At 43.2% G+C, this 27,733-nt stretch overlaps 1 protein-coding gene across 3 annotated transcripts; it reads left to right on the top strand.

Annotated features, from left to right (window-relative positions):
- The first annotated feature begins 120 nt into the window (after positions 1–120).
- LOC148543250 (purine nucleoside phosphorylase LACC1-like) lies at positions 121–27,061 on the top strand. 3 transcript variants are annotated; one of them, XM_088443232.1, is made up of 6 exons: positions 121–298; positions 3,522–4,094; positions 9,995–10,176; positions 13,785–13,950; positions 19,464–19,689; positions 24,417–27,061. In XM_088443232.1, exons 2-6 carry the CDS (start codon positions 3,533–3,535, stop codon positions 24,565–24,567), a joined length of 1,287 nt encoding a protein of 428 aa, XP_088299358.1. In that variant the 5' UTR covers positions 121–298; positions 3,522–3,532; the 3' UTR covers positions 24,568–27,061. The 3 variants fall into 3 exon arrangements, with proteins under 3 accessions (XP_088299358.1, XP_088299223.1, XP_088299284.1); XM_088443097.1 differs by having other exon boundaries at positions 289–360; XM_088443158.1 differs by lacking the exon at positions 121–298 and adding an exon at positions 608–664.
- The last annotated feature ends 672 nt before the right edge of the window (positions 27,062–27,733 follow it).

Genomic DNA, 27,733 nt, shown 5'->3' with positions numbered 1-27,733 from the left:
CTGATGTAAAAATCGTGACATAAGGGAAGTGATAGGGAAGACTCCTGACTCCTTCCCAATGTTACTGTGCCCAATGAGACTGTGAGTGACGCACATATTTCAGTTTGATAGTTACCTAGATTCAACCCCTGACTTCTCTGAGACACGCTCGATTCATACTGCGGATTGGATCCCAGCTCCCCTCCCCGCAGCATCACAGCCCGGTGTCTCCTCCTGTTCCTGTTCCTGTTCCTGTATAGTCCCTGTGAGCCGCTGCTTTCGTTGTTCTGTGTTCCCCGAAGTGTCTGACTTACTACAGGTGAGGACAGTGTAATACGTGGTGCATGTATCTCCGGGATGTGCCGGCGGCCGTAGTGATAGGTACAGTAACCTCCTACACGCTGCGTGTTACTTACACACATGCACAGTATTGCAAATGGCCGCGAATTTGCACAGGACTGCATAATCCTAATAAGTATATACCTACCCTCCAACATGACCCGTTCCATTAGGTACAAAACACTCTGCTCCTGGACTTCCCACCTAATGTATGATTGCAGTCACCTGTGTTGAACTAGGTAATTGATGAGAAGGGTGTTTCAGCACAGGTGGCTGCAATCATACATTACGAGGGGAGTCCAGGAGCAGAGCATTTTGTACCTAATGGAACGGGTCATGTCGGAGGGTCTGTATATATATTTATGGGATGGAATCAGACCCAGAAGGCATGAGAGTCAATGGATGGCTGTAGCAGCTTTTATTGTTATCCTGATGCCATTTCTATATGTTTAAGCTGCCGTTTAGAAAAACATGATTCAGGGAAATATTGTATCACTAGTACTTTTGGACCCGTCTTATGCCAGGCCCACTCCCCAGACTGCTGTTATACTTACCCTATGCCCATGGGTTGCGGATAGATCCCCTTCAGTAGATGTACCCTGACACCATCAGCTACTAACCATGTGGACATAGAGGGCGAAATTCAATTGATTCCAGCCCCTCTCGCACCCGACGGAGCTATTCAATCCTTGCTCCTGTCGGGCGCGATCAGCTGCCAGCGCTACATTTTAGCTCGCAGCCCCAAGGGGATGAGAGCTGAAATGTGCGAAAAGTGACCTGTTTGGGTGGCCAAACAGCACTTTTCGCGGTCGTGCCCAGCTCTTTGGTCGGGTTTAGCTGCTTTACGCGGCTGCTTTACGCGGCTAAACCTGACCTCTATGGGCGCGGTCAGCGCGAAAAACGGCATCAATTGAATAGCGGCCCGCGATCTCCTGTCACTTTAGACGGGAGATCCGGACCGCGTTATCAATTGAATTCCGCCCAGAGTTGGAATGGCAGAGTTCTTTTTCCCACGCCCACAATCTTGTTCTGTCTTCGTGGCGAGAGCTATTGCATTCCCCCATTCCCACTGCGCATGTGGCTCCCATGACATTACATAGCTTAGTATGTTATAGACTAGTACAGTGGGTGTCTCCATTTCAGCCAGCAAAATTGTTCGTTTTTACTCGCAGACTATAAAGGTGCGCAGGAAAACTAGCAATGTTCCTTCTACTGCAGTGGGCAAATGTCTCCATAGCTGTACATTGCGTGTTGTTCAGCTACACTAATAAAAAGGTACCAAACCTTTTAAAGAGTGGAGAAGTTTTCCATAGCAACCAGTCAGCTCTAGCTGGCATTTGTAAAGTACATTTTATAAAATTATAGGTAGTAGCTAATTGGTTGCTATGGGAAACTTTTCCACTTGATCACATCGCCACTCATGGGCTCGATTCAATTGAACGCGACTTAAATAGCGCTGGGAGGGAGCTCCCGGAGCTATTCAATTCACTGCAGTTATAGGCCGGAGAATGCCAGTTTAGTTGTGAGAACGGGCATTCTCTGACTAAACTGCCCGGCGCGATGCTGTTTCCGCGGCGCTAAGGGCAAAAAACAGCATCGTGCCTCTACTTTTTTCGTATTTCTGCTCTCTCCCCTGGAGGGGTGCGAGGAGAAATCCTTAACAGCGCGCTAAATTGAATAGCTCCGGGAGCACCCTCCCGGCGCTATTTAATTCGCATTCAATTGAATTGAGCCCTTTAGAAGGTTTGATACATCTCCTCCATACTCCCTAAATTAATCTACCCTTCTAATTTAGGATTCTCGTGTTTTAGTTCCAAATTAGGTTCCGTTCTGTATTCTGCCAAACCGAAATCATTGTTTTGGGGCATGTTTCGTTTGGGTATACCATGCATACCTATGATTTGTGTTATGAAGATATGTCTGGTGGTCCCTTCATTTTTCATTCATGTAAGCAGCACCCTAGCTTTCTATGGGGAATGTAAATATTGCCAATTTACTAAGGCCTGAAAAGCCTAACTTTGGCACATAATGGCTAAGGCCATGTTCAGATTCTGAATGTGCAAGTATAGGCTTAGGGGAGGAATGTGTTAGCTATGAGGTGCCAAAACTAAATTCGCTTTAGAAAGTTTTCACTGTTCACTGGGGCAGGCTTTTATTTGAGCCACAGCCGTGCTAAGAGAATTTGAATAAATTGCCCTCAGAAGATTTTGCTTATTATTGCTTTATGCTTTTGACTTTGATAACATTTTAAAAAGGTGATTTTAAAAACTTCATCACTGAATACATTTATGCCTCCCATAATGTCTAAATTTGGTCTATTCATTTTCATACAAGCTGTTTAACTGGAGTGAATTTTTACTAACTGTCTGATTATTCCAAATAACATCATATGTAATAATGGTTTAGCATTCACAGTAGGTCAGTTAAAGTGGACTTGTCAAATACACAACATGTAGGGGCATATTCCTTGAAAACACCCATTTTTAGGGGATACCCACAAATATTTTATTATCACTCCATTTTATGAAGGGGGGACTGCAGCAGATATCTCTGATATTTACTGTGGTCTCTACATTTTCTACAGCAGGCGCAGCCCCCATAGGTTTCTATAAGGCATGCCATGCTGTCTGATTTATCACCGGAGTTTGGCTTACGCCATCTGAAGAAGGTATTGTGCTGCTGTAGCCTATGGGCTACACTACCTAAAATTTACCGGGAGAGGGGTCCTCCAGAACCCTCTCCAGCAATGGTTGCTGTGTGGTCAGTAGACCGTGCATGCGCAGAAGTCACAGCACAGGAGTGAGGACCTATGGGGCTCCTGTCCCTGCGGGTGCTATTTAATGCATCTGGGTGGTATACCCGCATCCTGCAAAGCGTTTATGGGTGCTAATATCACGCCCAGATCACATTGCAAATGCAATTATTGATAAATAGGCCCTGTAGTTACCTGCTTTGTGGCTTGAACTAATATGAAATCCACCATTTTACAAGGGTTCCAGGGGACACAACAATGAGGGTTACTATTCATGAGGAATCCATGGATAGGGGTGCGAGAAGAAATCCTTTAGTCAGACCAAACAACATGGTGAATTGAATAGCTCCAGGAGCTCCCTCCCGGGGATATTCAGCATTGCGCCGATTTGAATCATGCCCTATAGGTGTAAAGATATATTAATGTTTACATTTTTGTTCTTTTTCTGCAGAAACAGGAAAGATGACAGAAGCTGTCCTAATTGATATGTTTAGTGTGGAATTTAGTTCCCATTATTACTGCATTAACCAAATTATGAGCAAAGCAATGGATATTGTTGGGAAAAATAACGACCCTGCCATCTACATAATGTACTGCCAAACATTCGGATGTGATAGTAATGATGCTCGGGAAATTTTTTTACGTGCGATCAGATCTTTTCAAGCCCTGAAGAAGCGCATTGAGCTCATCAGCACCGCTAGCGTTGCTGCTACCCTGTATAATATTAAGCAAAAACTGGATGAAAAGAATATAAACAAAGTGAAAATGATTTTGCCTCAGCGACGGACTTGCCTGATGAAGGCATTCCTAGAACGTCTCTTCACCAAAGTGTACACATTTGAGTTTGAGTTGTTGGAATTAAATTATGTAGAAAATGAGATTGAGAAGACTGTAGAGCCCCCAAGCCAGAACCAGACTCTTACAGAGAACCAGCTTGAACTAGTTGAGAGTGATATTCATATTTTTCTGGGAAGTCTTCTTGGCAGGGGAGAACTCACCATTCTTAAATCATCTTTAATTCCAGGTGAGCCACTAATCGTCTTGTTTACTGGTATCTGTAGTCTTCAGATATGAATTCATGAAATTGTTCCTAGGTTGTAAAAGAGAGGTCATCAGCCGTTACAGTATGGCTATTAGTTGTTTGTTGGGTCTCTGTGTAGTACTGGGTTTGTTTAATTCATCTTTATAAGTGATGTAGTTACTATCCCTGCGGTCTGGATGCCAGCGCTCAGAATACCAGCGCCGATATCCTGACAGCTGTCAGAGTCCAGCATCCCAACGGTAAGTATTAGGGTTAGGTGGAGTGTTAGGTTTAGAGTTATCCTGGGTACACACTAGACGATATGTCGTCTGATTCGGCGGATCGGAGCAACATATCGGGCACAACGGCAACATATCGGGCACAACGTCTAGTGTGTACCCTTTTGCCGCTGACTATGTGCGCTTCCGCGAGTCGTCAGCGCCATTTTTTGTCGGGCCGATGGATGATGCCGTTAGCATGGGCCATGCTGTCGAAAGCAGCATGGCCATTGCTGCCCGCATCGGCAACTGTGTATGCACTTGCCAATGCCGGGTGCCGCCGCTACCGATGTCGGGCGGGGTACACATCGTCTAGTGTATACCCAGACTTAGGAGTTAGGGTTAGGCACTATGGGGAGGGTTACAGTTGGGCTGCGGGAGGGAAGGGTTAGGGTTAGACTGCGCGGTGGGTGGGAAGGGTTAGGCTGCAGGAAAGGTGGGTTAGGTGGAGGGTTAGGGTTAGGCTATTTATCTTCAGGCATCGGTGTTCTGACCGCCGGGATCCTGTTACCAACCCCTTTCTAACTATCATTGGTATGCAATAATAGCATTAAGTTACAAACACATGGGCATTCCCTATTTGCTGTTCAACCATGTTGTATGTGATCACGTGAAATCAACTACAAATGCAGAATATCATTGTGACAGATGGAACCCCTTTTGAACTAAACATAACATTTATTGATCTGTATTAAAAAGAGCTGCAAAATATAAAAACTTTTATCTTATGTAATATGGGAGAAAGATTCTTTTCTCTTCTTCCCACATTACATCACCTAATTTATTTTTTAATTTTGCAACTCTTTTAATACATATCAATAGAAGTTATGTTTTATTGTTGCTGTTCCCCTTGTTTGAGGATCAACATATTCTAGAGAGCACCTCACACAATACTGATAATAGGGTATATCTGACTGCTCACCTTTGATTAGGGACCAACATCCATAGATAATACGGAATCTCACATGTGACTGGATTCTGTTGTTTATGGCCCATTTGTGATATTTGAAACATATTACAAATGACCTGTTACCAAATTGACAGGGTTTTTAGTTATTTATTATAAAATCCAGAATAATGTCACCAGGAGAAAAAAACTTAAATCTCTAACATTTTTTTAATTTGGAAACACTATTTCTTATGTATTGCTCCTTATTATATCTGGGGAACACTATTGACCATGGGGTGTAGTTTGGGTTGAGGAGCTAGTACATAATAGGTTAACTTTTCAGGCTGAATAAGCTGCTTCCCTCCGACGCCTTCCTCAGTTTTAAGTTTAGTGCTTAAGGAGTAGGTCAGCACTAGGTTACTGGTATACAGTAATACAGTATATCCAATTATTTGTCAGAACATCCATCGGTTTAATTTGATGGCATGGCTCTTGAAGCCAAGATCATAAATAAAAAGGGTTTCTCGGATTCAGTAGTTTAGACTGTTATCAAAGCCATTGTCTTCAGAGTCTGGAAATTTTATATTACTTGATGTAATAAGGAGGAGGTTTCTTACTCCCTTTTTTACTTACTAAGGCTGGGTACACACCTAAAGATTTTCTGTCCAACCAGCCAACTAGTTGATTGGTTGGAATGAAAATCTTCTATGGTATAAAAGCAAATGACAATCAGCAATTTGCTCCCAAATGCCGGAAAGTGGACAAAAACTGTTGTTTGAACAAACTGTTTAGATCAAACATTTAACAAATTTATGGCATCCAGTTTTTATGGCATTTAGGAGCAAATTGCTGATCATCAGTTACTCCCCTACGTTACCAGATTTTCATTCCAACCAATCAACTAGTTGGATGGTTGGACAGAAAATCTTTACGTGTGTATGCATCTTTAGAGTAATTTATTTTATTCTGGCAGGCCTTGAGTTGGATCTTTGCAGGGGCATATCTATAATGGGTGCAGGGTGTGTATGGCACACGGGCCCCTGGGTCCAGGGGGGCCCCGCACCGCACACCCTGCACCCATAGCATACTTACCTTTCTGGAGTCCCACGTCGGAGCAGGGTCCGGCGCTCTAAACATGACTGGAAAATGGCCACCGCGGCCATTTTCCCGTCGATTGCGCAGTACAGGAAAAATGGCCGCCACGGCCATTTTCCCGGTTACCTGTGCATACTCTATAGACTCTGGGCGCACTCTATTGCCCAGAGTCTCTAACACCAGCGCTGGCAGCGCACAGCTCAGTGCACTGCTGGACAGAGAGGAGGGGCCAGTGTCGGAGGCTGCACATGCTCCTCCTCCTCTCTAGAAACGCCCCTGGGTCTTTGGTTATGTTCCCTTAAGGTACAAGTACCAGCCCTGTCTATTTTCAGAGAAGATTGTCTCTGATTCCAGAAGTAAAGACTTTTCTGCAGGACATTTCATATACAGCCACCTTATAGGCATCTCATAGAGCAGAGGTTCCCAAACTTGGTCCTCAAGGCACGGTCCAGGTTTTAGAGATATCCATGGTTGAGCACAGATGGTCAAATCAAAAGACTGTCAGCACTTCAGTTATCACCCTTTGAACCTTTGCAGAAGGTAGACCTGCAGTGGTTGACTTTGAAGTTATCTTTTCTTTTAGCTATATCGTCAGCTAGGAGAGTGTGAGAATTAGGAAGTTTATCCTATAGACCTGCATTTCTGATAATTCACAAAAATAGGGTAGTATTTTGTACTCTACAGATGTGTCCTCATACATCTAGCCTCCTTGCGCGTTAAACAGCCCGTCTATTCGTGCCATGACGTGACTCTGTATCGCAGAATGTCTTTTTGTGTGACTTTTTACCTACAAATGCGTCTAACTCACACAGTGATGCGAATAGCTAGCAGAAGCTGATTAAAATGATATGCAGCATTCCTGTGTTCTCTGTGCATCTGCGGGTGTACAGCCGCTGACCCTGTAACGTAGCATTACACATGAAGATACACCCTCAGATGCACAGAGAACATAGGCATGCTGCATATCATTTTAATCATCGGGAGCTGCCTGTGCTAGCTATTCGAATGACTGTGTGAATAAGATACATTTCAATGTAAAAAAACGTTGCACAAAAGACGCTTGGCGCTACCGAGGCACACGGAGCTCCCGCGTTATGTGTGGCGTGATTTGTAGCGCATGGAGGATAGATGTACTGTACCTTCCTTTCAACCTAAAATAGTATCTGCATTTCATCTTAATCAGGATAGAGTAATATCCACTTTTGCTAAGTCAGGCAAGACATCAGATCAGGGTCAGTTGTCTGTTGGATGTGGTTAGAGTGTTCAGAGTGTATCTGGAAAGAACAGCTAATACAAGAAAGATAGTTATTATTTATAACGCTAAAGGGGGATATCCACTAGACGATAAAGTTGAACGATAACGATAAAATCGTTCGATAATTGTTCGAACATCGTTTGAACATCGTTCGAAAATGTGGTCTTTTAGACATCTATCATCGTGCAAACATGCTGGTCAACCTGACAATATCGTCAGGCTCAGAATGTTTCCAGATGATGGATGACCCTGCACTGAACGTCTGCTCGTTCAGTGCAGGCACATCACACGACTGACAAACGACTGCACGATTACAATGTCGTAATCGTGCAGTCATTTTCAGATCTTGTAGTGGATGCCCCCCATTAGAAAAAAGGTTGGCCAGCGTCCAAACAGATTATAGCCAGATGGATTAGGGCCACAATTCAGCAGACATATGAGGGGGTTGAACTACCTATCCCAGCTAGGATCTCAGCTCATTCCACTTGCTTGGATGGAACTTTGTGGGCGGCTCAGCATTTAGCTTCACCAGAGCAGTAATATAGAGCAGCTGCATGGACCTCTGTGCATACATTCACCAAACATTCACCAAATTTTAAAGATTTCATGACTTTTGTATTGAAAATATTGGGTTCAGGCAAGGTTGAACCCAAAAAAAGAGGGGTAAGGTGCGCAATCCGAGGAGTGGATGGTTTAATATGTCTAATGAAAGCAGCTATACTAAGGGTGAACACACCCTACCCTAGGGGCAGCTTTTGTACATCCCCATGATCCCACCCTTATTGGGTTGTGCATGTGAAAAGGGGGTGATCCTATTCTTATTTCTTCCACCTATCCATGGGGCTTATTCAATTAAAACTGAGAAAGGGTTTTGGAGGGGAGGAGCATATTTACCCCATGGTTAAGAATGTCCCCCAGATGGACTCTGAGAAAGAAGGATCTCTGTTTCATTGCTTTTCCTCAGTAGAAGCTGCTGAAGCATGCACTGAAATTAATAGAAGAATTGTAGGCTCTAAACCTATGTGTCATTGGCTCAAAGAGTGGAAGATTAGAAATCTTGTCTTACCAATTAGCATCTGCAGCGTATAGTAGGAATGAAGGTTTTATCTGCCAGCCTTCTCATGGCATACTTTGTGCCACTGGCTCAAACAGATATGCATATTATGCATCTAATCATATGGCTCAGATGTGACATGGCCATTGCTGACAATAGATGGGACGCTGTCAGTGCTTTCAGCCCATGCCCATAACATTAGGCTAGAGTGGCCTTCGCCGGTTACTTCACCTGCCACCTTAAAGTACTCTGTAGCAGAGGATAACCCAATGATCAAGGATATCACAGGGACAGAGTGAGCCCCCTACAAACCAGTCTCCACTCCTACGCCCAGAACTGTGCCCCCAAACTGCAGTTCAAATGCCTTGACAGGAAGTTGCTCCTGCCCCACTCCGAGAACGTGGTCTACAGTGCTGGGTGTTGTGAGTTGCAGGAATAGAGGTGGAACTGGTGAGGTAGAGATTTGCATCTAGCAATTAGTGTTGGGCACAGTCATTTTGGATACGTTCACTTTGGTAACAGGTCTTCTTGAAATAAATCTGCTAATGTATTGTCTAATTAAAGAGAGAGAGCGAGCAAAAAATATACATTTTGTTAGGTGACAAGGTGTACACCGTATTGTACAAGCGGTAGACCTAAAATATATAATTAATGCCATAAATACAATGTATGACAGTGAACAATCATATATGTGCATACAGTAAATACAGACAGACTAATAAAACCACAGACAGAAAGTGACGAGCACAGAGGGAAGGGTAGGGGGCAACTCGCTGTAGATAGTCAGCAGGCAAGGAATAAACAGATGGTAAACTGGGAAGGAGACAAGGTGGGTAGATGGAGGTAGTAAGAGAAGAGGTAATAGTCGGTCTAGTAGGATTTACTATAAAGGTTTGCCTTAAGGGAACTCTTAAAGGTAGGAGAACTAAGAAAAGTGAGGGAAAAAGCTTCGGAGGTTGGGGCGCGATTTGAGAAATTTTGGAAAGAGTAGAGGTGAGGAAGTGTGGATCGAGATTTAGGTGGGGAGGAATGATTAAGACTTTAGATGTAAATGGGAGCTGTTTAAGATGGAATAAGAGTGGGATACAGTAGGTAGCCAGTGTAAAAGGTTACAGAAGGGCGAAGCAGATGCTGTACACTAGAGAGAGAAAAGGAGATGTGCAGCACAAAGGATAGATTGGAGAGGGGAGAGGTGACCTAGAAGGAAGCCAGAGAAAGAGAAGGTTACAGTAGTCACAGTGGGAGTTGAGTGCATGATAAGCGTTTTAGTGGCATCTACGGTGAGGAAAGACAGAATTTTAAAGTTGTTGCTTTTGTTTCCCTTTTACACAGAAAACGTGTTTAATCATGGGTTTACCACACGCAGCGGTGGTGTATCCTACATCCCAGAGCTCTCTTCCTTGAACCTCTTTTCTAGCAGTAATAGAAAGGACTCCCCTGCAGTGGTTGCTGAGAACCTGCGCCGTCTATCTAAGGCTGTGGGATTTAATGCAAAGAACTTTTACCTTGTGAAGGTAAGCTATATACATCTGTGGATGGTTGAGATGTTCGGGATCTGCCTGGCGGTGATTATTTGTTTTACCTTATTTTACAGTACTTGCAACATTTGTTTCAATGTCCTTACACATAATTAATCGTGGGCATGTTGAATTGATGAGATCTGTGATATTGCTAAAGCTGGGTACACACTAGACAATTTTTTAAACGATTTGTCATTTGCCGACAGATGAGAACTTCAGTCTAGTGTGTGTGCTTCCGGCGGGGTCGTCCGTCGCATCCTCCGTTCTGCCGTATAGCTGCTCAATCAGAGGAGCTGACGGACAACACCATGCATTCGGATGCGGTGAGGGAACGACATATCGTGCGGTCGTTCACCAGTGGTGTGTAACGACAGCACAATATGTCATTCATCGCACCTGCCGTTGGCCGGGTACACACGTATTCTAGGGTGTAGCCAGCTGAAGAACTTCCAAGTAAACTGCGGTGTTGATAGTAATTGTCATCTATGATGGTTTGTTCTTTTTGTAGGATTTGAATTGTGGGGATCGGCAACGTAGCTTAAAATAGTGCCATGCATTTACAAAGAAAATATATAGAAGGGAACATCTGAACTTTATATGATGAGAGGATACCTCTTGTGCAGTATTGTGTATGCTGTTGCTGATAAATGGTACACAAGCTAACCCTGTACATTTAAGTATTAGGAGGTAAAGCTAGGGAGGACATGGTCTGGGCACTGCACTTATGTATTTGGCTGTGTACAAATAATATCTCAATAAATGAAAGGGTATGCAGTCAGGAAGCCAGCGGACCTAATCCCGACAGCAGGCTTACCGATTGCTGAATCCCGGCGAGGGATAAATGACAGGCGTCTAAATCTAGACGCCTGTCATTTTACCGACGCTGGGAGACCGGAGACCGGCATCCCGATCAAAGGGACGCCGAGCACGGATAGCTACTGGGTTTAGGTTTAGGGTTCCCGGGGGCGACTTAGGGTTAGGCACCCCCCGGCAGGTTAGCTTTAGGCTAGGGGAAGGGGGGGGGTTAGCGTTAGGCACCCCTTGGGGGACTTAGGTTTAGGCGGCGGGGAAGGGTGGGTTAGGTTTAGGCACTTAGAGGGGGACTAGGATTAGGCACTGGGGGGGAAGGTTATGGTTAGGCACCCCTAAGAGAGGATTAGGGGGTAGAATTAGGTTAGACAATACTTATCTTGGACGATCAGGATTTCCTCCTCTGCCGGGATGCCGCTGTCGGGATTCCAACCGCCGAGCATGGGTCCGGGGGTAAATCATACCGATTCCAATCAAAGATGCAACTTAAAGAAGAGTGGAGAGTCCAATGGTTTAATGTGCTTTTACAACCAGATCTGACATACTTGTGTTTTGAAATGTGAATGAAGGAGCTGTGCACAGAAATCCTATATATGGGGCTCATTGAAGCTAATGGCTATCTTCCACTTGTGATCATGTCTAAAAACACAGGTACCAAGCTTCACTCCTCTACTTTAGGCACCAAACTGATGGGAAGTTGTTTCCTGCCTAAAGCTGAGCACAAAATTGTTCTCAATATAGATGTTTACTGATTACATTCGATTTTCTTTACAATAAGTTTCCTAAGAGCTGTATTACCATCCGCTGCAAAATCCTATAGGCCGGAGCCCATGCAGCAGTCTTTCCCAGGGTTCTGCCAGTTTTGTAATACATAACAGGCAAATCAGTACCGCTCACCACTTTGAAATGGCGACGGGCAGGTGTGAGAGGCTGCCACAGGGTGACAGCATTCAGTATGTTTGCCCTTCAGAGAGGCAGTGATATGGAGATAATGATTTGTAGGAAGATGGATAAGCACAATGACTTTTAGTAAGCATCCGGTAACATACTTAACTTGCTATTTGAAGAAAAAAAAAAACTATGCAATTGCTGCTCTAAGCTAGACAACAGTGGACAAGTTACACGTAGCAACCAATCAGCTTTTACCTTTCGCTCAGCAGTAGGATTTAGCAGCCATATATGTCAGTGTCAGCATCTTTAGGACTTTAGGTAGATAATTATTACCATAACTCATTATGGTAACAGATTATAACCTGTTTCAGTCAGTTTTCTCTATTGTGAAGTAGCTCTCTATTGTGAAGTAGCTGGCTTAGTTATTACTGCAGTATTGAAGATGATCTGTTAGATTATGGGGGAGATGTCTCAAAACTTTAAGAAAGATAAAATGGAGACGTTTCCCAAAGCAACCAATCAGCTTAACTGTCATTTATAGACTGTGCTAGATAAATGATCGTTAGTATGTGATTAGTTACTATAGGCAACTTCTCCACTTTATCTCTTTTGAAAGTTTGATACATCTCCTCTAATGTGCTGCCACTAGCAAACTGTACACTTATTTTATGTTCCTTTATCTGACACAGACCTGTACTAGAGGTAAGTCTCTAATCTAGCACTGTGATATATTTAAATCAAGCTATACCTCTTATTGCCATCATGTAAAACTGAAATGTCACTTTGGTGGAAAAGTATTCAGGGCGTGGTGCAATAATGATCGCATTTATAATGTGATCATCAACGTACATAATCTCCTACTTACCTGAGGGATCTTTCACCATTATGCACCATCTTCTTGCCAGGACAACTCTGCGATACCCAGCTGTCTCGTGATGTCTTCATTTCCGGGTCTATGACCTAGGTTAAGTAATGCGCATGCTTGGCCATCGGGCTGCTCATGCGTTAGTGGTCACTATCAGGAAGGGATCCTTCAGGATCCCTCTTCAGCCCACTGTGAGAAAAGAAGTCCATAGGCTTCTATAGGCAATTCCATCTACAGATGGTATTGCCTATCTGGTACAAGCTCCAGAGAATTACACTTCCCAGAGCTTGGTGCATACTGGCACATTACAGCCTCATGGCATTCTACAGGGACTGTAGTGGCAGCAGGCTGCAGCGGATATCTCCGATAGCTGCTGCGGACCACTTTTATGCATATTGAGAATGCAGCAAACCTCTGAAAACGGCAGTTTTCGGAGGTTTGACTGCACTTTTGAGGATAGTGCATCCCGCCCTCAGTGTTTCTGTGTCTGGTAGTAGCAGTGGGGAGCTGGCTAATATTGTTGTTTACCTCCTTTAAAGTGAAAACCATGTACCAATCTCCTTCTGCCAAAACCTGTGTCTCACATCCGCGCATGCACTATACACTAGTGAGAGAAGCTTTCCCAATGTAGTAAAATTGAGCCAATATCTGGAACATGCAGAAGGCCATTTATTAATATAGTGAGAACTCTTTAGAAAATGTTATGTGCCCTACTATTAAAGGTCTCCCATAAAATGTGTCCTTGTGGTATGGCAGTCAATCATAATCTCAATCAGTTCTTTTTGTTTGCTAGTTATGAAGCCAGGTCTAGTAATAACCTTTACTACCATAAAGAACAGCAAGCAAAAGTATGCCAGTAAGTACATTACCTGCTCTCATCTAAAGTAAAATTGATCTCATCTATTTAGGGAGATGCTTCATATACAGCGGATTGTTCCAATATGTAGATTTTAGGGAGCATTGAATATTTTCTTCTGAAGGTTTGGCTGGTTGTTAGACCCTTATTACTGTCCTTTTTGTCACCTTGTAATGCTAGGCTGCTCATGCCAATGATGTTTGGATCATGGGAAAGAAAGAACCTGACAGCTATGATGGAATAGTAACCAATCAGAAAGGTGTCACAATAGCAGCTCCTGGTGCAGACTGTATACCTTTGCTTTTTTCCGATCCAGTAAAAAAAGCGTTTGGGGCTGCTCATTCAGGTAATGGTGCATTTGCGAGCGACAAGCAGGCATTTAGTATCCCAGCATACATAATTTGGTGATGATTAAGGGTGCTGAGGCTAACCGGTATTTGTTGTTTTCATTACCTTTTTTCAACAATTGTAAAACTGCATCAAGCCTATCTATAGCACCCCATTAAAGTATCTGAAGTGTAAAATAAAAATACATTCTAAGATTGGACCTGATGTTTGGTTTACAAAGGTAGAAAATAACTAAATTATTGTTAGTGTAGGGGCAGAATATCTACAAAGGTAAAAGTCTTTGTATACAGGATACTCTTATTACTACCAATTACTGATGGAATGGGGAAATGGAAAAGCATTCTCCGACATGGGCCCGTATTCAATTAGTTTCACAAAGGCGATAAAGTTTCGCCTGCCGGACTTTCGCATATATAGCGTATTTTAGCCGCGGAAACTTATCATGTGCGTACCCGCAATACACCCTATTCAATTCCAAAAGACGCGAAAACGGCGACACGCGATGTCAGAACAGGCGAAAAGTGGTGTCAGATTTGGGGAAATCAGCCTGAACCCCCCCAAAAAGATTCAGAAACATTGGTGATTAATGTAGTAGTACCCGATTAGCCCTAATACTACTGTTTGGGGTACTTAAGTTCGCACAATTGCCACTTATTAGCGTCTTTGCACAAGTGGTGAAGAATGGCATAAAGCAGGTTTTTTTAGGAGAAAATAAGTAGTCCTGGCAAATTTGGGGTACCTGAAAATGGGTGCTAGCATCTTTTATGCCTCTAAAGTGCAGTTTTAATAATTGCGATTTTTCACCCTCCTAAAAGCACCTGCAATCCCCAAAACACTTGACCCCTTCTTAGTGCTCCCCCAGAACCTTATTTCGCTAGTTTGCAAACTTGCACCCCCACTTTGTGCTTTTTCGACCCAAAATTCAAAGAACTTTTTGGGGGTTTTATGTTTTTTTTTCGGAAATTTTTGACGCAGTTGTCCTTTGGGGGCTGTTCCAATGGTTCTGAGAGGTTTCCCCACCTTTACGCTACAAAACAAAAATGTTGCAGTTCTTTTTTCCTGCTAATCAGAGACGAATATTTTTCGCCTATTACATTGCATTAACTTTCCGTGTACGTGAAAAGCGTATGGAATTGAATACGGAGATAAGTTTTTGCCTGGCGAAAAGTCGCAATCGGTGATACTTTTTCACGGATCTCGGATTTTCGCTTCTAATTGAATACGGGTCTTGGTATTGAATGGCTATAAGAATTCTGCATACTAATAATGACTCTCTATGGCCTTATTTCTTTCTACTTTATGTGTGTAACCCGCTGTCACTACGTACATGGTGCAGGTGTAAGCAGTGCACCTCCTCTCTGACACTGTCCTCTGCCCTGCTAGCTTGTGGGTGTGGGCAATAAGTGGCTAAGGGGTCCCGGCTGATGTAGGTTTTACTACGAATATTTTTTACTGGAGTGGACACAGGTGATGTTTCATGGGTGTTGTCAGTGCAATAAGTTGGGCGCTAGACTCTAATCTAAATTATTTTCTCTTTAAGCATCTCATCCAGCACATTACTTGGTTGCAAAACAATAAATTATAAAGGACAAATATCTGCATGACCTTCTCCACTCCTGCACAGATACTAGGCATACTCTCAGCTCTTATGCAATCTCTACAAAGTGTTGCTTGGAGCTGCCTTTTACTGTGTTGGGTATAGGAGACCGGCAGTCGGGATGCCGGCTGTCAAAATACAGACAGGGGCATTCCAATGCTCAGTATCCAGACAGCGGCTCTGTAAGTATGCTAACCCTTCCCCCTTCACCCCCTAACCCTCTGTTCCTGCATCCTAACCTCCTAATCATAACCCTCTCCGGTAATGCCTGAGCCTAACCCCTCCATAGTGCCTTTCCCTAACCCCCCCAGTAGTGCCTAAATTTAACCCCCCACCCCCCCGGCAGCCTAACCCTAACCTCCCAGGGCAACCTAACCCCTCCGTGGTGCCTAAACCTACTCCCCCCCCCCCCCCCCCCCTGCGGCTAGCCGCTAACCCGGCCGCTATACTTACGTTCGGGTTGCCAGCTGTCGGGATTCCGGCACAGGCATCCCAACTGGCGTCGGTGGTCTGTCCGCATGTCGGGATTCCGGCACCGGGATTTCAACATCTGGCATCCCGTGCAGACGTATAATAACTACATTCCCTTTTACTCTGTAGCGCTCATAGGGCCTCATATACATCTGCCTTTTTTTGTCTTAACTCAGAATCTCTTTACTGTATCACAGCTCCGCTCCTCTTTACTATCTCTGCTCTGTTTCCCTTTATTTAACAGGCTCTGCTTCTCTTTATCACACCTCTGCAGCACTTTCCATCAAACTTTGGGACTCTTCCACTGCCTCCGCCCTCCCTCACTTAGGGCTCGCCCCCTCTTTTTCGTGTCATGGTGCTTCCAATATTTTTAATTTTAGCCACGTTGCTTTTCCAGTGATCACTCCATTTACTGGCTGCTGGGGGGTTTTATATGTTGGGACCCCAGGTTATGCAGAATGGGCTTGTGCCATCTTTATATGGGCAATTCTCCCTTCTTTAAATATGGGCTCTTTGCTGCTGCCTTGTGTGGTATTTATCCATCACAACATAATTGGTGGTGACTCCCTCTTTCCAATAATTTGGGACGCATGGGGACCCCAGAAACTCATCCTCTCCTCCCTGGGGCATCGGCTGAAATGTCCCCTATGTTCCCACTGAATCACCACAGATTTGTGTCTCTCACTGCACCTCTGTCTCTGACATGGCAAATCACACACAGTTGTAGTACTCCGCCCTTCTCATCACTATCAGATCTCACATACACAGCACTGTACCTCATTCCACCTGTGGTCACAGGGGTGGCACATTTGTTTAAAAGACCAACATACATTCAGTATATCTATGGGCTCTGTACTGGCACTTCATGTCCTTCCCGTAAAAACATTTCTAGTTTCATGGGTAACTATTAAGCAAGAAGCCTGACCGAGCCTAGTATGCAGGAGAGGTTACCACAGGGAGCAGTGTCAAACACTAATTCATTGCCTATATGTGAATGGAGTCAAAAGCTGAGTACACACCATATGACGGTGCGACCGATGTAACGATACATTACATGCTGCATGTAACAGCACCGTGTTGTCCGTTGCACTCCCAGCTGATGTGCAGGACAGCAGATGGGACAATACAATGAATGATCGCCAGGAACAACAATTTGGACATACACACTGAGCGAGATGCAGGATGAGGAGAAATTCGGTCAAACCCCCAAAATGTGGGTTTTTGAACGCATTTTTCATATGCGCCAAACCCCATAGTGCATCGCGCACTGCGGGGCTTGGTTGCAGTGGGTAACGCCATCTTCCTGATGTCGTTACCCATAGAAGCCTATGGGCTTCTCTCCGCAGAGTGCTGATAAAGGGATCCGACTGGATCCCTTCCAGCACCCCCCGCGGCCTCTGCGTCCTTCTGCGCTTCTGGGTCATAGACCCGGAAGTCCCTCCTTCACAAAGGGCCGCTCTTACTGACAGGGTGAACCTCTGCGGTGAACATCATGCATACCGGCGTTATTAACGCCAGCATGCATGTGAAGACCGGCAGAATGCATCGCATCCCGAGTGCGATGTGTCATGCATCCTGCCCACTATACGATGTGTACGGTATATATTTCTGATCCGAGCTGGAACAATATGATGTACGATACGTTGTATAGTGTCTTCCCAGCTTAAGTCACCCATGGCTAAATAGCAGCTATTAAACTAGCAATGATAAAGCATGCTGGGACTCATCTGCAGCTAAAGGACCACCAATTGCCTAAGCTAGCTGTTAGTGTTCCTCTTGTCAGCCAGATTTAGTACTAGACATTTGGAGGCCTACATGCTGTATTTAACCATCATGTATTCCTCAGCTTTCTGTACATCTTTGTGTGTGTGTGTGTGTTACAATATATTAGGGACAGTGCAGAAAAGTGTCCCCGCTTATAGCAATCAGTCAGACCTTTGATTTACTTTTCTCAACCTGTGGCACGCCAGCTGCTGTGGAACATCGCATCATGCCCTGCCACAGTTTTGTAGTTAGGGCAAGCTATGCTAAAACTGCCACAAGACTAGCGTGCCACATGTTGCCTACCTCTGTTCTGAAATGTACTTGAAACTTGCCAGAATCTGGTTGCTGTACGAAACACAGTAACATATCTGCCAAGTAACCCATGGAACAGTTTTGTTGAAAGCCTAGACAACACTCCTGGACAGAATACAATTGTTTCTAGCTTTTTATAGCAACCATAAATTACATGAAAATGTGCAGCCTATTATGCAGAATTATATCACCATGCTTAATCAGTTTGTTTTAAATTGCAGTGAAAATAAATGTTATCTATTAATATTTGCTGTGCTTAATTGTTGTTTTCCAATAAATGTAGAATAACTTAAAAGTTAGTATTTTACAACAGTTACCCATAAGGTGCGCATCCACTAGACAGTATGCTCCAAGAGCATCCACACGATATCGTTCATTGCCGGCACCCTCCCTCATCCCCGTACTTGCGGAACCTGACGATATCATTAGGTTGCCCTGCAAGTACGGGAGACGAAAGATGTCGTCAACAACCAGCGGGAGCGCGTCGCTGGTCGTTGACGGCATACACACTGAACGATATTGCGGATGATTAACGATATTGATATAATTCAAATCATCCAATTTATTGTCTATTGGATATGAGCCTATACTTGTTTACTTTTGTAAAAGCATTTCAGGGAGATTGTGAAGGCAATACCTGTGTGCATGGCGCTGAAGAGGGGCATATACTGCTCCATCAGAGAGACGTGGCATAAAAGTGATTTCGGTCCAGCTGTAAGTAAGCCCCAAAGTTCTATCTAATCTAGTTAAATAATGGTATAAGGCAGGGATGGGGAACCTCAGGCCCGGGGGCCGTATAAGGCCCCCAGAATCATTTGGTCTGGCCCTCTGAGCTTTTGTCTGCTAGCCTCATCTGGCTAACAGGGTGCCTAGAATGGCACCTGAGGACGCTTCAGACGGTCACACCGCTGCCCTCAAAGCTCCCCAGAGCATCTGCAGTATGCTTCGGGCATAGTTGTAATCACGGGCGATTGTGGCCCCGTCAAAGACCTCACACGGAGGGGGTGTGGCCTGCACCAGGCCCGCATATAATATTATATATATCACAATGGCCCTCAGCAGAAAAAAGATTCCCCACCCCTGGTATAAGGGTACAAAAGTGATAAAAGTGTGATTTGGGCCAAGCAAACCATTCACAGTTAATACAATAACAAACACCACTTCAGGGAGATTGTTAAACTCTCCAGGGAGCCAAGGAGATGACCTCTATTTCAGGGAGTCACCCTGAATGTCCGGTATGCAGTTACTTAAAATTATATATCCTAATTGTATGAGCTTCTACGTGCAAGTTTCCACAATAAGTATTTATATATAGTATGTCAATAAGTTTTGTTATCTGCAATGCTTCTTCCCGTGTTTCCCCTTAGGCTGGAAAGGGACGCTGCTAGGAGCTGCAATGTCCACAGTAAACGCTATGACATCAGAGTATGGGAGTGATATGAAGGACATACTGGTTGTACTGGGCCCATCAGTGGGGCCGTGCTGTTTTACCCTAACACAAGAGGAAGCCCGAGCCTTTCATGACATCGACCCGCAGTGTGTGCGGCATATTGAGTCCCCAAACCCATATGTAGATATCAGAAGAGCAACACGGTGAGTGTGGCATTTTTATTGCCTTTTTTATTTTGTTGTCATTTAATGATTTAAGGAAAGGAATTTGCAAATTGTATTGTGGCTTTTGCCATATATGCTTCTGTAACCAATGACCCTAGCAGCCTGTGTGATTGCTAGGGTCCATATAAGCAGCTTGTGTATAACGTAATTCCAGTTTTTAGTGGAAAATCAATAGAGAACATATGCTTTCCTGTGATATCTGGTATACAGCATTTCAGTAATGTAGATGAAAAGCATATATTTATTTCAATTACACTTTTGCTCTTACATTTTCATTTGCTAATAGTCTGAATTTATATCTCATAGAGGAGGATTGATACAGAGACTTTATTTTATGAGACCAACATGATACGCAAGAAGTGCACTTGTTCTAGATATAAACACGCTATAACCCCTCTAGAGCAGGGGTGGGGAACCTTCCTTCTGCCGAGGGCCACTTTGATATATATAACATTATTTGCGGGCCTGATGGAGGCCACGCCCCTCGTGTGACATCACACGGGGGCGGGGCCACAATAGCTGGCATCCCTGGATGCTCCAGGGAGCTGTTAGGGCAGCGGTTTGACTGTCTGAAGCGTCCTAAGGACACTCCAGGTGGCACTGCTGCATAGATTCTGGCTGTAGGGTGCCATTCTAGGCACCATGTTAGCCAGATGATGCTAGCAGAAAAAAGCTCAGAGGGCCAGACCAAATGATTCCGAGGGCCTTATACGGCCCCTGGGCCTGAGTTTCCCCATCTCTGCTCTAGAGCATGGCTTCTCACCCTTCGCTTTAAGTATCCTAACAGATAAATTAATTTACCTATGTGTTGTGAAAGGTAATTTCCACCTATTGATCTTTATGTAGTTAGTACATAATTTTTTAGCAAGTTGCTAAAAGCATTGCATTTTGGCCTCTTTCTGAGTTGTATATACTGTTGTCCAAGCCACAACACACAATTACGGACATGGTGAAGTCTTGTCCCATCGGTGGTGGAATGAGAACATACTTGAGGGATGAATCACAAGAAATATAATACTTCCCTGCATTTCCCTATGCATTATACTCTTTGACAGCTAACATTGCACAGTGTTGACTATGCTTTCACAGCTTAAGGAGGAGACCTCAAAGATTTTGGGAGAGGGATTATTGTGAGACCAGTTTGGCCTTAGCTACAATAATGAAGTCTGCAACATTGGTTGACATTTTATTAGGAATGATGGCTTACATTCATTTAGGAGCTGTTTTGCACTAAAGCACATTCTCTCATACATCATCAGTATGTATACAACACTGTGAAATATTAACCACGTCAAACCAGGGAAACTAGATATCTCAGATGACCAAGTCATAGGACAGACAAACAAACCAACAAAAAAAAACCAGATAAGATCTCTGACACAAACGCATACACACAAAGCAAAAAGGGGAGAGTGACTGATAATGAAACCAAAATGAGGAACCCCAGTTTATAGGATTGTCTTTTTGCCAATTTCTCTGATAAACCTACCAAAGTACAGAAAATCAAGATTGTATTTGTGTTTGAAAAGCAGCATTAACAGCAAACACTACTCATTTAATAAGGCATAGATTTTGAAATCTAATATATTTTAAAAATTATTCAAAATGTGCCATTACCAGGCTTATTATAAGAACATTTAAAATAATAGTAGAGGTTTTTAGGTGTTTATTTAATAAGCTTGGGCTGTAAAATCCAGCACTTCTGATAGTGTCTGTGCCCTTAAGTTTAAAAGGCAAAACACGGCTAGTAAAATCATTGCCCTTTTAAATTTCAGACAATAACACGATAGAAAGCGCCTGGTTTTAGAACCCGATGCTTAGTAAATAAACCCCTTAGAGACTGAATTGGCTGATTTCCAGCGATGAGCCGATCAGCCGAATTCAATTCAGTGCGATGTTGAATAGTCGCGGGAGGGAGCTCCCGCAGCTATTCAATTCAACGCGCTGTTAGCGTTGTCAGGAATGGGTTAAGTCTGAGAATGTCGGTTATTGCGACTTAACCTGGGTATAAGGCGCGGTAACCAGCATTCTCTGACTAAAGTGCCAGGCGCGCCCGGCACTTTTGTCGGATGTCTCCCCTCATCCCCAGGGGGGTGCGAGAAGAAATCCTTTATCCGCCCAAACAGCGCAGTATATTGAATAGCTTCGGGAGCTCCCTCCCGCGGCTATTCAACATCGCACTGAATTGAATCGCCTCTATAATAGGCTTGGGCTTTGAGTCCATATAATCAATAATCAAGTCCTGAGTTCTTCTGTGTGGCAAAGGACCATGGAACTAGCATCACATTCACTCTTCAAAGATTCTAGAGTATCCTTAATCCTGATATTCTCATAGGGGGGAATTCAATTGTGTTTGTTCGCCTGTCTAAACTGACGGGGCGATATTCAATTATTTCATGTTTTCGCGCATGTCACGCCCAAATAGACTGGTTTTAGAGGAGTAAAGCTGCTAAAGCCATCTAAAGTCCTGGTAAGCGCCCCCAAAAGAGGGACTTTTCAATGATTTCTGCTCGCCACCTCAGGAGGGTGCGAGCAGAAATCATGCATTCGCGATTGTCGGCAGAAACAACTGAATAGCTCCGACGAACGCGCAAAAACAATTGAATGCTGGATTTGTTAGCCCTTCCAGTGCATCCCTGAATGTTAATTTGTTTTAATTCCTCCGAACACCTCTTCTTAAATTTTAATTCTGCTTATTACTCAGAATAAATATTTATATTATTTATTAAATATTCCACTAGTTCCTACACAAATATCCTTGGCATTAATTTACATTTACTAGCTTAACCAACATTAATTTTGATTATTTTAGCCATAATGCATACATTTTGTATTTAATTATCTCAGTCCTACTGCAAATGATTATATATTTTAATTTCCCCAATAACCCTGTTAATGTGTTTCTTAATTATTACCCCTCTTGTGTATATTTGTTAATTTATAATGTAATTACCTTTCATATATTTAAATATTAATTACCTCAATGCTTTTTGTATAAAGACTGGCTCGACAAAATAAGGGTTTAAATTGGATGTAAAATGTGTTTCCTAATCCCTACGGCTGTGCAATTACAGATACTAGAGAGGGAGTGAGGAAATCATTGTTGGGAACAATGTGCTACTTCATTGATAAAAAAAATGAAGGCTAATTTTTACTGTTTGGAATTATTTCCAGGGACACTTTGCCGAAAGAGCATGAAATAAGGTTATGTACAGCGCACCCCGAGCAGACCTTGGTGCGTTACAACCGACTTCATAAAGGCCCCTACACACTAGACGATATTTTGAATAATTTGGCCGATTCCGCTGCATCGGAATGACAAATCATTCAAATCGGCAAGTGTGTACTCGCTATGCGCTCTCCCGCGGCGCCATTCATCGCATCTTCAGATCTTTTGTACATACAGGAAGATCTGTCAATCTGCTTAAGATCCCCTCAGGTCGCGCACACTACCGAATGACCAGGCGATATGGTTTTATATAGTTACCGATCTAACCACCAAACGATGCAAGATATATTTTGTTTGGTCATTTTAGATTGCACAGTGTGTACACGCTAGATCGTTTGACCAGAAGTTCAAGGGAAATCGTTGACGACAATGCATCGTTTGCAAGTCGTCTAGTGTGTACCTAGCTTTTAACGTTTATTGAATATTATTTAAATCAATTTATTTTTCTTGCTTTTAAATGCACTTCTTTAATAAATAGAAAATAACAAAGGGCAGAAAATAAAAAAGGCTTGCTATATACAGAGTAATTATATCAGCCAGTAGACTAACTGTGTCTGACCCTCTCATACTGCTTTTATACCTAAATTCCAGGTCCTACCTGGAGGTTGGAACAGACCCAGAATTTAGCCGGCGCCGACCCAGGAAATTCCCGAGTCGGCGCCATTCACAGTGAGGAGTTATAGCAAATGGCGGCATGCTGGGGAGTCACATGATTGACACTGGTCAGTAATAGTGGGAAAATTGGGCTAGTTCATTGGTATGAATGACCGCCGGGTTTTCTCTGGTGCTCTGTTATTCTCTCACAGTCCAAAAACATTCAGGTAGATTAATTGGTTTCTGACAAAATGGACCATACTGTGTTTGTGTGGTAGAGGCAGTGCTATTTTTCAGCAGGAACTCAGTTTGTGAACCTCTCATTAACTATGACATAATGTCCTCCGTCAAAATTTATTTTCCATAAGATAAGTTTTATCTTAAAGTCTTTTATAATCTATATAATAATTTACAAAGGTCTGTCCTGTCTCCGACATGCGCAGTGGGAAGCCGGCTCCCACTGCTAGTGAGAAGGGACACACCCTAGCCCAGTGTTGGCTAACCTTGACACTCCAGCTGTTGTGGAACTATATATCCCAGCATGCCCTGCCACAGTTTTAGCATGCCCTAATAGCAAAACTGGAGCAGTGCATGCTGGGTTATGTAGTTACATAACAGCTGGAGTGTCAAGGTTAGCCAACACTGCCCTAGCCAGAGAGGAGGACCAGCTGGCCACTTGATCAGGGTAGGTATGGAAGCGGGTGAGCGGTACAGAGCACGCATGGGAAATGAGAGGGGGTAGAGTAGTGTATAGAGAGGGGCAGGGAGGAAGACTGAGGTGACCTGGCATATGCTGGGTCCCATTTACTAGTATACATATATTTATAAAAGCATCAATGAACAAGATACATGACCATAATGATAATCCTATTTGTTTTCTCAGAATCCTCTTGGAGCGTGGTGGGATACTGCCTAAAAACATCCAGGATGAATTAGTGCTGTGCACCTCCTGTAATCCAGACCTGTTTTTCTCAAACACACGTGATGGAGAGAATTTTGGGACTCAGATTGGATTCATTTGTGCCAAAAATTAAGAAGGGTTTTATTTTCCTGTCTAATTTGTGAATGTTTGTGTTTCATACTCGTGCATTTTTATTTATTATTTTCACTTTGGAATTACAGATAAATTGTTCTGAGTAAATAACAGAGAACTGTACTTGAGTTATAAATAGGATTTATGTTCAGGAAAGGTGACCTGTGTGTGTGTGTGTGGTTTAATTCTCTGTATATATTAATAGTATGAAAAAGCGGTTCTGTATTTCATCATTAAACATTAGCTTGATGATTCTCTCTTGTCTAAGGACATAACAATTGGTGGAAAGTAATAAGCAGTGTTGGCCCTGTCAACCAAATGCTGTCCGTTTACTAGCCAGTATATAAAATAAAAACCGAAGAGCAACACTAACATTTTGCTTTGTGGCAGTTTTCCTAAATGTACAGCATTATGTTTGTGCTGTGAATACTCACTCTGTATACATGTTCTGGGAGTGCTAAATCAATGTGGCAGGGGAAAAAAATGAAATCCTAAAACTTTGAGTGTATGTCATTAAACTCGCAGCAAACATTAGAAGTATACAGAAACAAAATCTCTGTTTTGAGTCATGTCTGGCACGTCTTGAATGCTGTTCAACAAGGAAGGCCATTGACTATGGCAATGCCTCTCAAACGCATTCCTCAGGAAGCACTAACAGTGCATGTTTTCTAGGTCTCCTCAGAATCACAAGTGAAATAATTAGCTCCACCTGTGGTTCTTTTAAAATGTGTTGGTGAGTAATGACTACACCTGTGCACCAACTAGGAAAAATGGAAACCATGCACTGTTAGTGCTCCCTGAGGAATGAGTTTGGGAAACTCTGGGCTATGGGATCCAGCCTGCATTCATAGTATGTACCCTTCTGAACACTCCATTCCCAGTGGCAGTACTAATACTTAAACATGAATTTAGATCCTTCAATGGAGAAGGGTGGCAATGGAAGCCATACTGCTACTTGAAGTTCCAAAACCAAATGCACATTAGGCAATATACCTGCATTTGTGACTGTAGTTTGATAGTTTTTTGTACACTGTAATAGAAGCTGCAACATTTAGGTCAGGGCTGCTTAGTCCAGGATCTCGCTAATCACAGGATAACACGAGAACCTACAATATCTGTCACTTTTGTGGACTGTTTCCTAGAGAATCATAATCCTGAAGAAATCACGGTTAGTCAAAGGAAAACCTATTTTGTATCAGTCATACTTAATTAAGCCAAAGGCAGAACATTACTTTTACTCAGCAGTATTAGCTGTACACATTGTTTTTCTGTTTATATGTTTAACTATAGTACCAAGAATATTGTCAGGGCTTCTTTTGGACAACCTCTACCAAGAATTCTCTACAGAAATCTCGAAAATATTTTTTTAAAGATCAAACTGTTCTTTGACACAAGTGATATTTTTTTTTTCTTTTTTTTTTTTATGCGATCCTATATGATACACCAGGAGCAATTGGTGTGCTGGCATCTTTTATCTATTTATTTAAGAGTGGGATTTATAACACTGTTGTCGGGTGAGTGACACATTGCTTAAGATCTCAAACTCTCAACTGAACAATTAGAGAGAGATTGTTCCAGTCCTTATTTGCCCACTGAAATCCAGAATGAGAGACTGCTGGTGCTGTACTCGACAGAAGAAAACATTATTGTATTTTTGTATCCTACCAGCTATTCTAAGAACATTCGTTAATAAACATAAATAAAGCATTGTAAAGGAAGAAAGCATGCAACAGTTTGTGTTTGAGCCAGGTATAAAATCCATAGCTACAAGCTTCCTATCTGAGAGGGTTAATGTATCTGGTTTAATATGGGAGGGCTAATCACAGGCATGTCTTTGCATTGATGTCGCAGCGGTGCAACATCCACACAGAGACTTGGCCATGTTCCCATACGCTAAAATACCGGCGCCTCTAATATGAGCCATTGGACTCTTTTGGTTTCCTGCTGGAAGCTCTGGGTCAGAGATTCCCAGTTATGCCCCTGACTAGGTGACTATTGTGTATTCACCTTTTAAGCACTTGACATGAGTAGAGTCTTGTGTCGATACAGATGTCCAACCCATTCGTTAAGTGCAAAAGATGGTTTGTCAGGACCCCTACCATACATTATAAACATCTGAAGTGTTACATTCCCTCAATTTACTTATACATGAATATAAACCAAAAAAGTGAAAGACTTTAGTTATCTAGCTAGAGGAGTATATATTGTACACAATTACTTTGTTGCATCTTACTTGAGGCAAATTATCTCTATATGTTTGATGACTGACATACAGTAAAAAGACTGTAAATTGTAATTATTTGCTAGAAATCTGATGACGGTGTTGACATCTGGCTTCAAATGTCTGACATTTTCTATAAAAATCCTGCCAGCAGATATCCACATTTGCATTGTTTCCTGTATACATTAAATATTGCATGTTTTGTATATAATAAATGTTTCTTCAAATGTTTCTTCTGGAGAATAATAAAGCTTCAACAGCATTTTGATTATTATTTTGAATAGTGATCTATATGTGTCTGGCATGTGTGATAACTGTACATTCAGGGGTGCCGGGAGGGAGCGGATACTAATTACCTGGGTCCGGGCTTGCTGGAGGGGGAGATTGCTACCGCGTCTCCCACTGTCTATGCGCCGGGCTGAGGGGTTTACAGCGCCCCCTCCCCAGCGTGCTGCACAAATTTTTTTTTTTTTCCCGCTTAGTGAGCATGGCCACGCCTCCCGTGCTTAGGCCATGCCCCCTTCACCCGGACCTGGCACGGCTGTCAGCGCACCTGTGTACATTGAGCATGTGTCCTAGGGGCTGTATCTGTACAAATGTGTTTTGCACAGTGCATGCATTCCATAATATGTACACACAGAGAGGCTGATTCAGTGATGGACGCTATTGTGGCAGCAGCACACCCACAAAATCAGCCCGTAACTCCCCCGTTTTCTAGGATGCCCACTATCGCCAACCCCAAAAGCAGCAACATGTCAATCATGCTGCGACTTTTGGGGCATTGCGACCGATCATCGCAGAAATAGATCTGCGCTTGAGCAGATCTGCAGACATCGTAGATAGACGTATATATTGAATTACGTACATCTCTGAATTAAGCCCCGAGTTGCAATAGTGATTGAGACGCGTGGTCTCCGTAATGTATTTAGCGTTCCAAGGCTGTTAC

This window comes from Taudactylus pleione, unplaced genomic scaffold, assembly GCF_031769625.1.
Source record: "Taudactylus pleione unplaced genomic scaffold, aTauple2 ptg000005l, whole genome shotgun sequence".
Taxonomy (NCBI): Eukaryota; Metazoa; Chordata; class Amphibia; order Anura; family Myobatrachidae; genus Taudactylus; species Taudactylus pleione.
The sequence above is the reverse complement of the archived record's forward strand: the minus strand, read 5'-3'. Positions and strand labels throughout refer to the sequence as shown.

What these genes read in the sequence shown, in the direction of transcription:
- LOC148543250 (XM_088443097.1), top strand. Translation starts at nt 324, where the DNA reads ATGTATCTCCGGGATGTGCCGGCGGCCGTAGTGATAG. An exon ending in GCCGGCGGCCGTAGTGATAG is followed by an intron (nt 361 to 3,521) that starts GTACAGTAACCT and finishes CTTTTTCTGCAG; the next exon opens with AAACAGGAAAGATGACAGAA. An exon ending in AGAACTTTTACCTTGTGAAG is followed by an intron (nt 10,177 to 13,784) that starts GTAAGCTATATA and finishes TTGTAATGCTAG; the next exon opens with GCTGCTCATGCCAATGATGT.